General features: G+C 44.9%; 1 protein-coding gene across 4 annotated transcripts in view; it reads right to left on the bottom strand.

Moving 5' to 3' along the window:
* NEK5 (NIMA related kinase 5) overlaps positions 1-12,375 on the bottom strand; it is a 71,650-nt gene that overhangs the window by 2,685 nt on the left and 56,590 nt on the right. For 3 of the 4 annotated variants that reach the window (XM_019524687.1, XM_019524689.1, XM_019524688.1), the window contains 4 exons: positions 8,116-8,247; positions 6,362-6,502; positions 3,302-3,416; positions 2,248-2,506 (listed from right to left, as the gene is read on the bottom strand). In XM_019524687.1, coding sequence (XP_019380232.1) covers positions 2,257-2,506; positions 3,302-3,416; positions 6,362-6,502; positions 8,116-8,247 — 638 coding nt within the window. In that variant the 3' untranslated portion in view covers positions 2,248-2,256. The remainder of the gene's footprint in view (positions 1-2,247; positions 2,507-3,301; positions 3,417-6,361; positions 6,503-8,115; positions 8,248-12,375) is intronic. The other variant, XM_019524690.1, reaches the window with a different exon arrangement.

The raw sequence follows: 12,375 nt of genomic DNA, 5'->3' as shown, positions 1-12,375 counted from the left end.
AAATCGTTAAATAGGTTAGGTTTGTCATCTGGTGTGACGACCAAATTACCTAGCATGTCTTGCAGGGGCCCCACGTTACCTGGAACCTTCTTTTTGCCCCCTATGTATTTAAAAAAGGACTTCTTATTGTCCTTAATCCGGGAAGCTAGTTCCAGTTCCATCTCTGCCTTGGCCTTCCTGACTGCCCCCCTGCATCCTCGAGCAACCGCAGTATAGTCCTCCCTGGTGATGGCCCCTCCCTTCCATTGGGTGTATGACTCCCCTTTAGCCAGAAGACTTTCTCAGATAATTTTGGTGAGCCACGAGGGCTTTTGCACCCTCCTGCCCCCTTTGATCCATGTTGGGATTACTTCCCTTTGGGCTTGGAGGATCGTCTCCTTAAAGCATGAGCACTCTTCTTGGACACCTGGCTCCCCTCCCCTCTGCGACCTCAGTGCTTCCCCCACTATTCTTCCTGTCCTCTACTGAAGTTTTCAGGAAAGTTAAAATCCTCAGCTGAAAGAGCATGTTTAAATAGGCAACAAGACTTGAACTTGTCTACTGTAAAATATTTGCTAATACTACACTGAAACTAGTTAATTTACTAATTAATTAAAATACTATAGTAACAAATTTCATTTTTTAATGTTAAAGATAGTAACAAAGACCCAGGCTCTTATAACTTCATATAAGCTTTCCCCTTATATTTTAACAGAGAAACTGTTGGAGAAGGGCAAAAAACCAACGAAGTCAATCTGGTGGTGGCGTGGTGCTTTTTATTCTGGGCTTCTAAGTATTATATCCAAACAAAAAAGGAGAAAAATAAAATAAAATCTCTTATTTCTGCAGGAAAGCATTCATTTGTGCTTTGTCCTGTTACGTGTTTCATTCCTGCATACTTTTTTATAGTTAGAAATCCATATACATTAGTAGAGGTGCACCGATACATTGGTCCCATATCGAATCAGCACCAACATAAGGAAAATTGACTGTATTGGCAATTGGCTTTTTTTGCCTGATGTAGCTGATAAATGCTGCATGTGTACCTTCAGCCGCACCACAGCACAGCACACAGGCAGCCAGGTCCAGTTGGTAAGCGTGTTGTTGAGGAAGGGGTGTGGGGAGGACAGATAGAGGCCCCCTTGCCCTTCACACAAATCTCGAGACACATGCTCCCCCATGTTGTGTGCAGCGGCAGGGGTCTTCCCTCCCTCCCTGCGCCCCCTGGACAAGCCACTTGCAGCTTCATTCCATGCCCCGCACTGGCTGGGCAGCCCCTGCCCCACTCCCTTCCTCACCAACAGGGCCTCTATCTGCCATCCCCACGTCCCTTCCCTCCCACTCCCTTTCCCCACAACAGACGTACCAGCTGGACCCAGCTGCTCTCAACACTGTCCACCTGCATATCAACAATTGGATTGGTATTGGCCAATACAGCTCGTTAAAAGTCAGCCATCGGTATCAGCCTAAAAAATCTCTATCGGTGCACCCCTTTACTTTAGTCATAGTAAATCTACTGCCACTATTTTGATGTTAATAAAACAACTTAAATAATACACAATGATTTATGCACTGAGAGCAGGGCATGTCAAAATATAAATTTCTGCCTAGAAAAGGACTTAAGAGCATGAGTTGCAATCTATATTGGATGAGCAGGGATCCTGGTTTTCTCTAACTTTTTTTTTAATCCCCAATTTTCAGATTTAAAAAGGTAACCTAAGATCCACATTTTTTCATGATTAAAATGAAGCGCCACTTATATAAATATTCCATTTCGATCAAAGAAAAATGTGGATTTGGGGTTACTTTTTTTTAATCTGAAAATTGGGGTGGGGGGAGGGTTTATCAGCAAAAAACAGGATTCCTGATGACGACTCAGAAACCTCCCAACAGATGGGTTTTAAGATAGGGAAATAGGAGTGTCCTAACAAGGACACTATTCTTGCATGAAAGTTCAAAAGAAGGCGGCACATATTCAGAAATGTACTAGAACGTTTGGCAGAGATGCCAGAGAGGCAACCTAGAAGAGCTAAGCAGGAATTGCCTATCAGTCTAGGCCAAGGCTTTAAGAGAATGAGTTGAGGTTCTTGAACAAATGGCCCGACTTTTTCAAAAGTGCAGAACACCTCCTAGATTTCATTTGATTCCAATGGGTGTTCAGCAGTTGTTGAGCAAACACTTATTTAGGAGTTTAACATTAGGCACTTGTTGAAATATTGGTACCTGTAATGCCCAGTAACTTAACTGAAGTCCTAAACCAGCAATTACCCATTTGTTTTAGCTTATTCCTGCCTTGTCTCCATCTTCTTTGTTATACACAGTAGCAGTAGATGGATCAGGGTAATTGTCTAAAACCTCATCAGAGCTTCCAGGTGTTTCGCTTGCCAGGCTTTTTTTTTCTTCTGGTTTGTCTTCATTTGTTGAATGTACTGGAACTTCTTTAACTTCCTCTGCTGGTGAAGTTACTACTTTTTCCAGGGATTCCACCAGCTCGTCCCTTAATTCATCCTCTGATTCTTCAAAGTTACTACATTTATAGGAACAGAAACACTGATATCAGCTACCTATATCCTTGCCACATGCTGTTCTAGTTTCTGAGGCCACATGGTTTTCATTTAAATTGTTTTGTGAGAAGGATAAAAGCTGGGTCTGAGATTTAAGCGTTTCCCTGTCCTTGTGCCACTGTTAGATTAAGCCCCACTACTCTTACTTGTAAAGCATTGTGGCTGCTTACAGATGTGGGGAAAAAAATCCCAGTGTTTTACTTGCAGCTCAGTGTACCTCCACGCTGAGTGCAGAACATGCCCAGAAGAGGCATCATATTAGTTTTACCTGGATCACTCAACATCTGTATATATCACATGCTTAAATGGGGCTTTTTTGCACTTCTATCTATTAGAAGATTGAATCAGCTTTAGATCTATACAGATGCTGGGGAGATGGGTCAAGCTAACATGCTGCCTCTTTTAATAAAGTGTTAGGGGGAGGGGGATTCATGTCTGTCAACGCCCTGGGAGTCAATCAGCCTGTATTATATCACTTTTGTATTAGTATTTTTGTTTACTAATAGTGTAAAAGACAGCAGGAGTGGCAGGTTTTCACAAATAAATTAAACTACAGAATTAAAAAGCAACATTGACAAGTTTAAAAATACAGGGTGTTAGCTAAGAAGAGTCTCTGTTTACTTTCATGTTATAAGGGACAAGGGCAAAGGCTGCCTGTGAGACAGATTCTCATAAAAGAAGGAAACTACATTTGATACAATTATTTTCTATGCTGGAATAACATGACTGAAGGCACCTTATCAATGTCACTAACTTACGTGTCATCATCATCTGATCTTGGCTGCAGTCTGTCTTCATCAACATCAATAGAAGAGCCTGTTTCTGAGTTATCTTCCTTATCCTCCTTTGGCAACCAAGGTGTTAATAGTCTTTCTAGAGAGGAAGGAGAAACTGTACCTGTATATGTAGGTGAATTATAGCTAATACAGAAAATCTTGAAAATAATTTCTTTAAAACATAATGTACTTCATTGATTGCCACTCCTCCTGTTCACAGAAAAATGTAAATATCAGTAGCCGCATCTACACATGAGCTTTAACATGCATTAGGCTTTTTTAATTCACATTAAAGTGTCACAAAAAATGGTGCTCTTTAGCTATAGCACATCAAAATAAATAAATGCACATTTTTCTAGTACCTCACAATGGAGATACTAGCTTTAATGTGCATTATCAAAAGCACATTAATTGAACATGTAGACATGCCCAGTAACTCACTGACTATGTATATTCTTCTTTACCAAACTATATGTTTGAAAGTAGAAGGGAACAGAAATCTGAAAGTTAAGTAGATACTGAAATATGAAAAAGCTGCTTGCTCTAGTGTTATTTAGAGCAGGGGTTGTCAACTGGGGGTACACATACCCCTAGGGGTATTTGGAAAGGTGACGGGGTACACGCAGGCAGATGGGGATGGAGTGGGGGCGGCGTGAGGGCAGCAGCACCCCTCCGCAAACAGATGTGGGGCTGGAGTGCTCACACGTGGTGATTGCCACCCACCACCCTGCACTGCCACCTCCCAGGAGCAGGGCTAGGCGGGGCGAGAGCAGCGGTATCCCTCTGCAGCCCACAAAGGCGCCACTCAGCCAGCGGCTCTGCGCGTTGCTAATGGGAGGTGCACGATTGGCCGTGCACAAGGCCCATCAGCAGCCCACAGAGCCGCACATGCAACCAGCTGTGGGAAAGCTGGGTACAGCAGTAGGTGGCAGCTGCCACGTGCAAGGAACATCCTGCATCCAGCTGCCACCAGAAGGGGTACACTTGTTAAAAAAGGTTGAAACCCCCTGATTCAGAGACCTGATTCCAAATGATTTGATGGAAGTTAACCTGATCATTTGAGTAAGTCAAGTGTAAGCAGGCTGGAAGAAAAAAAGTCCTAAGAGTATGCTCAAAATATTGTTCTAGCTGGTTTAAATTGATAAATTGGGTATGGTTGTTATCCTATGAGCATTAGTTTCAGGGCCTGCCTAGTTTCAGTAGTCAGGTCTTATACTTCTAAGATACTTAAACCAAACTATAGTTAGGGAGTCACATTATTGTAGGACGGGGTTGCTCCAACAAATCAAAGTTCTTTGGTTATTTAACTGAATGAATTTTTCTTATAATCTATTTAAAATGCTGGGTTTTGACATTTACAGTTGTGCATGCAAAACTTACTTATTTTCAACTGCCCTAGTTAAAGTATTTTTACAAAAGCATTACTTTGAATAGGAGTTCGTATTTTAGTCACCCTTTAAAATGCATGTTGTCAAAATTTAGATATTTTAAAATGTTATTATGATTTTTTTAAGTAGTGCATCACAATGCTGCTATATGTATTATTAAGGGTTTAAATCTGATGTCAGAAATCTGTGATACAGCATGGTAGGGGCCTAAAGTCAGCTGTTGTTATGCTACAAAAAATATACAGCAATTTATATTAGCATATGGAAAAAACAGGTTTCTGTTTGTAATGTAGATCAAATTTTCTCAAAACTGGAAAATACTTTGATAAAACATTGATTGCCAGAGATCATTATTTTTAGAATACTAGGGGCTGCATTTCCCAGCATGACCAGTCCTTATCCCATAATTAAGAAAATCTGCCAAGTGTATCAAATCAATTCCTTTCCATTCAGCTATACTGGTTTTGTGAAGACTGTATTTCATCTGCCATTGAATGTTTTCACCTGGTGTTCTGAAGTTTTATCTCTAAAAAACTATTCATCTACTAAAAGTTGAAAGAAAGGAAGTCAATTATAACACACTGGCCAGTCAACCCCTCCCTCCCCACCAAGAACCCCCCAAAACCCCAGGTTATCTATGGCTGCAATTCAGTTAGCAATATATTCCATCTCTAGCTTGAATGTTAGTACAAGTAAGACTGTGATTATGAGCTTTGCTCCCATCTCAGTTGGCTTCAGCAGTTATGAAAATGGCAGCTAGAATCTTGATTGCATCAAGGAACAGTTCTATTCTATTTTTGTTGTGGTTGGCAGAGGGACTGAATGGCAGTGAAATCTTTCTATTGGTTTTCTGAGGTATCAAAGGCAACTGTGGCTGACTTCTTAAGCAAGGGGTCCACTTCTTTTCCTTTCTTGTCTTGTGTCCTTGCTGTGACAAGGTACTTAGCAGATTCATTGGAATCTGTCAGAGCTGTGCTGTGAGCACTTCTGCTTTGCCTAGAACTTGAGACGAATTGCAATTTGCTCAGCAAGAATATGAAGCCAACCATTTTAACTGCCCCTCCATTGCGAAGCTCCTCCACGTTCTGCTTGCATGACCCTAAGTAACCATCAGAAACCTTGAATTTGAGGTCTTTTCTCATTGCCTTGAAGAAAATGTAGGGCTCTAAGTGACCTGCTACATCCTCTAAAGGAAGCCCTAAGAAAAAGATTCATATTCAAAGATGAGGTGGGAGATGTAGAACTATCATGGCTTCATGAACAGCCCAAGTCACCTTTTCACCTAGAGTGAGAGACTTAATGAAATATGGACAGATGTTAATCAACAAGCAGGAAGACTATGTAGATCCAGCGATCAGTGACAACAGGCTACACTGAAATATATTTCAGCATGACACCAATTTTTTTGGGGGGAGGGGGAGGGTTTAATTTTTGACTGACTGTTATATCATTCCAGCTGATTAAAAGTTTGTGTTCAGTTCACAAGTCACCTGTCACATGGATAATGTACCAAAGAAAAATTCTTTATGGATATGCTGAAAGTCTTACGCACATCATTATGACATAATTAGCGTATATTTATCATTCTTTTTTTTTTTTTTTTTTTTAGAAAATTCTTAGGACAATTCCTCTAATTCACAAAGCAAATGTTTACCAAATTCCCCTTCAGTCCGGATAAAGGAGTCCTCAGACAGCTCTGCTGCTGCTAATATATTCAGTAGAGTCCCTGGTGCTTCTTGATTCCATTGCTTCCTGCTTTCTGGGGTTTCTTCAGGCATGACAATAATCTGTCCAGCTTGAAATAGGAGATACTGAAGGTCATTGTATGCAGTAAGCCATGACTGATCTGGCATCATCATTCTGTCTGCCAGTCTCAACACTTCTTTCATTTTTATATGGGAGTATATAATTTCCTTGGCTCTCAGTAACTTCAAGTCATTTTCCTTCTGAGATTTTTCCTTTTTAAGGATTGTTTGTTTGTCTGAAGTATTTGATCAGACTGATACTGTAAGGAATGCCTACTTTTCTGCTTTAGGGTTTTCACAAAGCTCTAATGAAGCAGGAGTGCATGCATGCCACAGCCCTTCCCAGGACAGCTGTGCAGCATGCACATGGAGCAGTTTTATGTAGAGATAGCACTGCTCAGTTTAGAAGCAGTGCTGTCCCCTCTGGACCCAAACCTGAAGGTGGGAGGGGAGGGGGCAGTCAATCCTAGCAGCAGAAAGGGGCAGTGGTGGCCCCCCAAGCCTCAATCCTAGCATGGGAAGGGGTGGCTCCAGGCCCCCAGAAACCAATCTGGGTGGGGAAGGACAGTGCTGGGCCCCTGGGACCCAATTCCAGCAGGAGGGGTGGTGCTGGGCACCCTGGACCTAATCCTGGTGATAGGAGATAGCACTGGGCTGCCAGGAACCAACCCCAGCATGCAAGAAGTTGGAGGTGGCAGTTCCAGGCCCCCAGGACTGATCTGGCCTGCAGGGCCACTGCTCTAGACAACTACAGATTAACAGGCTCTAATGGAAATCTGGTATGAATTTGCCTTGGTTAAGGGAATGGTAGGTATGAGGCAAGTCTTTGAAATGTGAAGCTTGGAGGTAAAGGAAGAGGAAAATCGTTAAGGCTCTGATAGAAGCAGCCTTTCCAGGAAAACATGTACGCCTTGGTTTTTTTAGCTGGGCCTAATCTCAACAGCCAGTGGTGCCCACGGAGTTTTCACTCACAAGTACGAGTAACTGGAGCCCAAAACTTCGTTCACTTAGAAACTGCTTTCAGTTGTACCTGAACTAATGGAGGCACTGCAAAAATTCAACCTATCGGGACCCATTCTGGCATTAGCAGCAGCAGTCCCAGATATTTAGCCAATTCAGAGAATGCAGAGACTTGGCATTGTGAGATAACTGGTGTCAGAAGCACCTTCAGGAAGGCCTCTTTACAGCATATTAGTGCAGACAAGACCACCTCACTCCATTTCAGGGGACTCTTTATCATAGAAACCCCTTGATCTTTATATGCCAGGAACACCAGGCCTAAGTCTGGTTTCTTTCGAGCACATTTTCAAAGTAGAGGAAGACACCTTCTGGCCCTCTTTCCCAGCTTTGTACACGTATGTAGAGCAAGCCCCAATCTTTTTCATGATTGCAGCATTAGTTAAATATTGGTAAGAGATGTGAAATGCTTTTGGGTTTCTTTGTGAGAGGCACAAAACGCTTGACACATTAACATGAATGGAAGATTATTGTATCCTTTGATTTAAGACATGATAACTTCAGTTATTCCAATCAAACATGTCAGATCCAAGGCACGGTTTACTGTGGAACTCCCAAATCAAGCACCATCCTAAGTGCCCATAACCCATTGACAATTTAGTTGGTGTTTGTATTCATGTAGTAAGCAATAAGAATAAGTTCATACCAAGTTCATCTCCTTCCATTGTAGGGCAGACAGATGTGACATCAGCATCAGCTAAAAAATTCAGAACAGTCTGTGGGGCTTCAGCTTGCCATTGTTTTCTGTTTTCCAGGAAATTATCTACCACATCAGCATCTAAGGGAAAATGTAGCACAGTGATTCTCAACTGGGGTTCTATGGCACACTGTGAGATCCCTTGAGGGGTTCTGCAGCACCTAGCTAGTGTGTAAGGAGTAAAGCACTCTCCTCCCCACACCATTAGCTCCCCATCCCTGCTGCAGTATGCTGCAAACCAGTGGTGTTTCTAGCTGCTCCTCTGCGAAGTGCTGCTGCTACTGCCCTCCAACCTGCAGCACATCTGCACTGCCAGCTGTCACATTCTGAGCAGCATGCTCTGCTGCAGGCAGACCATGCTTTTCAGCTCAACTCAACTCAACTCAACCTCCCACCTCCCCCGAGTCACAGGGGCCACCCTGGCCCCCTCACGAATGGGCCTAGAGTGGGAAGTGGTGGCAGATGTTGAAAGGAGCAGGGCACAGCTGGGTGAGCTCCTACCCCACCACCCTCCTATGGCACCAGCTAGATCAGTTTTGTAACATGTTTAGCCTCAAGGCTGCCCTTCGTAGCTTCTGAATTCAAATGCTAGCTCACTGAATCTCAACCAGCACCTCAGAGAAGTTACAGAGGGCTGCTTTGAAGTAAGAAGGTTAGAACCGTGGCTGTACCAGGTACAGAGCTAGGACCCCCTGAGCTTGATGGCCCTGGGCAGTCAAGTTTACCTGTTGTGCACTCTAGCCTTTCTACTATCTCCCCCTTTATCCTGGCTGCCATGCCTTTGATACAACGTTTTATCACAATTTGGGAGGCTGTGCTCCATCACTGCAGTAGCACTTAGGTGTTTATTTCCATTCCTCTCATCATAGGGCTGCCATTCTAGCCCAATACACATTTGTCCTAGCAAACCCCATCAACAGCCGCATGCTGGCCTCCCAGGTCCACTTTCTCTCTTAAGGCCTAATCAGGACTCTCTCTCTGGCAGTCTTCCCCCTTTCAAGCATCAGCTGCCTCTCTTAGAAACTTAATCTGTAATGTGCTTAGTTCAGTCTTGGCTTTCCACTCCTCTCTACAGTAAGTGTGGCTCAGACTGGCCTTTCCCCTGGGTATGCTTGCCTACCCATTGCTCTATACAGCAGATGTGCTTGCTCTCCCTCTGCCTATCCCAGGCAGGCTACCCCATCACCAAGGATCCTGGTTTTCTCTGATAAAAAAGAATCCCCAATTTTCGGTTTAAAAAAAGTAACCCAAAATCCACATTTTCCATGATTAAAATAAAACACCACTATATAGCAAAAGCTTTATTATCCGGCACCCATGAGAAATGGGGGGTGCCGGATAACCAAATATGCTGGTTACCTGAGAGGCCCGAACAGGCATTTTTGCCTGTTTGAGCTGCTGCCTCTGGTGCACCGCCACCCCTCCACCATGTCGCTGCCCCTCCCACTGCATCAGTGTGCCGGGGTATAGGGAGGAGGGCCCCACGCAGGCTGCTATGCCCTGGACCATGGGGGCTCAGCAGAGCAGGTTGCTTTGTCTCAGGCCGCGGGGGCTCGGCGAAACCAGAAGTGCCACAGTGGGTGCTTCTAGTTTTGCTTTTACCTTATGAACTGGCATGCCGGTTAATAGAGCATGCCTGGTTTGTAAAGTGTCAAATAACATCATTAGTAGTGTTTAATTTCATTAAAATGAAACATCACTATATATAGGTATCTGGAAAAATGGATATAGATCATGGAAAAATGTGGATTTGGGGTCACTTTTTTTAAACTGAAAAAATTGGGGATTTTTTTTTAAATCAGAGAAAACCAGGATCCCTGCCCATCACTCATTGAGCATGTCTACACAAGCTGTTTACTGACTAATTTGCTTCTCAGTAAAGTCTTAGCATCTACACATTCAGCCCTAGTAAGCCACAATAAATGAATAAATGCAGCCATAGGGTAGTATTTGTCAACATAAGTACTGTTCTACAGCAGTGTTATTTAGTGCACTGCAACGCACGTGTAGACGTTGACAGGGCTGGCTAGGGCATGTGTAAACACAGTTTTGACCCAGGCCTGCTGCTCCCCCCCATCTGCCACTGTGGCCCGGCTTCATATTTAGCTAGTATCACCATAAATCCCAGCACCCTGCCAGGCTCCCTAAGTTGCCTCCATCCTCTCTAAAAGCCACTCCCATGTCTTGTGACAAATGCAAACAAAATCCCTCCAACTTAATATAAACTATAACCCCTGGGTACCTTTGACCCAAAACTCTACAGCCTTTCCCCAGTGAACTCCTTTCCCTTCTGTGTCCAGGGCGAAAATGTGTCCCCAGCCCAGGAATGAAGCTCAAAGAGCTCTAGACTCTGCTCCCTTCCCATCACGAGCATTTTAATTCTCATATCAGGCACAGGGGTAGTCATCACCAGGGATCCTGGTTTTCCATGATAAAAAAAATCACAAATTCTCTGACAAAAAATTGCAAATGCTCTGATAAAAATCCCAAAATCCGTGGTTAAGATTAAATGCTCCCCAAAGCCCTGTTTGTGCCACTTGCCCTCCACCCACTGCCCCTACCTCCCAGCCCTGCTGGAGGGCACCCTCAGCTGCCATAGCTATGGGGCCAGGGACCCAGGTCCACAGCCCCCTGCCCCCAGTGGAAGGCAGCGGCTGCTACAGCAGGAGCAGGAGCTGGCTCCTTCCCTGCTGCTTTCCTCTGCAGGCGGGGGCAGCAGTGAGGGGCACAGCCCTGCACTGCCCCCATGCACACATGGAAGTGTAGCCAGGGCAGTGCAGAGCTTGCAGCACCAGGCAGCTTTCATGCACGGCCCTGCTGTGCCCTGCCGCACCAGTCGCACACGCTGCTCTCTGAAGGGCCTGGGGGAGGGCAGCAGGGCAGGGAGTGTGACCCAGGGTTTGCAGCTGGCTGGGCACTCCAGCCGGGGGATGCGGGGCTTGCAGTCTCCCTGCTCCTGGCCGGAGTGCCTGGCCGGCTGCAAGCCCCACCTCCCGGCCAGAGAGTGCCCAAGCCAGCTGAGGAAGCGGCTCCCCCTCCCCCTCCCCCGGCTGGAGTGCCCGGCCGGCTGCAAACCTCCCCTATCCCTCAGCCCCTAGCCAGTTTCCCATCCAGCCCTGCAAACCCCAAGCCCCACTTATCTCCAGCAAGAAGTGTGAGCCTGAAGCAGCTTCCGGTAAATGCAAGCATCGGGCCCCGCTCTTCCCCCTCTCCCTTCCCCTCCGGGCAGGATTGGGGGTTTCCTGCCCCTTTTGCAAACAGCTTTTATAGGCTGGAACTCTTCCAGCCTGCAGAGCTCTTTGCAAATGGGGGAAATCTGCAGGTTTCTCTTCTAAAAGGGAAAATCTGTGTTTTCTCTGATAAAAATGGGAAATTCGTGGTTTTCTCTATTTTTCCATGGGAAACAGAAAACCCGGATCCCTGATCATCACTATCAGGAGCCTGGAGTTCTGCAACAACCCTGCAACTGCTCTCTCCAACTTTGCAGAACCTGCTTTTAGCTCTCCTCCAGTTGCCTATATCACCATATAAGTAATGGGGGTTACCTTAGGCCCCTGCTACACAAAGTAAAAAAGTATGAATAATAATTGAATTGCCTTCAAAACAGATTTTAGTGCAATTCTAATGGTAATAATGATATGTCAGAAATCAGAAGCAAGAACTTGTAAAACAGGATCCTACCAAATAAACTGGTTCAAGAAAGGGAGGAAAGTGGATCTGGCAAACTACAGGCCCATCAGCCTGACCTCTATCCTGGGCAAGATCTTAGAAAAGATTATTAAAGAGACCATTCTTAACAGACTGGCCAATGGCAACATTCTGAGGGATAGCCAGCACAGGTTTGTTGCAGGTAGGTCTTGCTTGACCAATCTTATTTCCTTTTACAACCAGGAGACCTATCACCTGGATAAGGGAGGGGAGATTGATGTCACATATCTTGACTTCAAAAAAGCCTTCAATCTGGTATCCCAAGATCACCTCTTGGCAAAACTGGCCAACTGCACCTTTGGGGCCACCACGATCCACTGGCTAGGGAACTGGCTCTATGGTCAGACCCAGAGGGTGGTGGTTGATGGAAGACAATCGTCATGGTGCCCTGTGACCAGTGGGGTCCCCCAAGGCTCTGTTCTTGGACCTATATTGTTCAACATCTTCATTAATGATGTGGACACTGGAGTCAGAAGCGGACTGGCCAAGTTCGCCGATGAT

This window comes from Gavialis gangeticus, unplaced genomic scaffold (genome assembly GCF_001723915.1).
Source record: "Gavialis gangeticus isolate Ggan-Ray unplaced genomic scaffold, GavGan_comp1, whole genome shotgun sequence".
Lineage (NCBI taxonomy): Eukaryota > Metazoa > Chordata > Crocodylia > Gavialidae > Gavialis > Gavialis gangeticus.
Note: the sequence above shows the minus strand (reverse complement) of the source record. Positions and strands in the feature narration are given on the sequence as shown.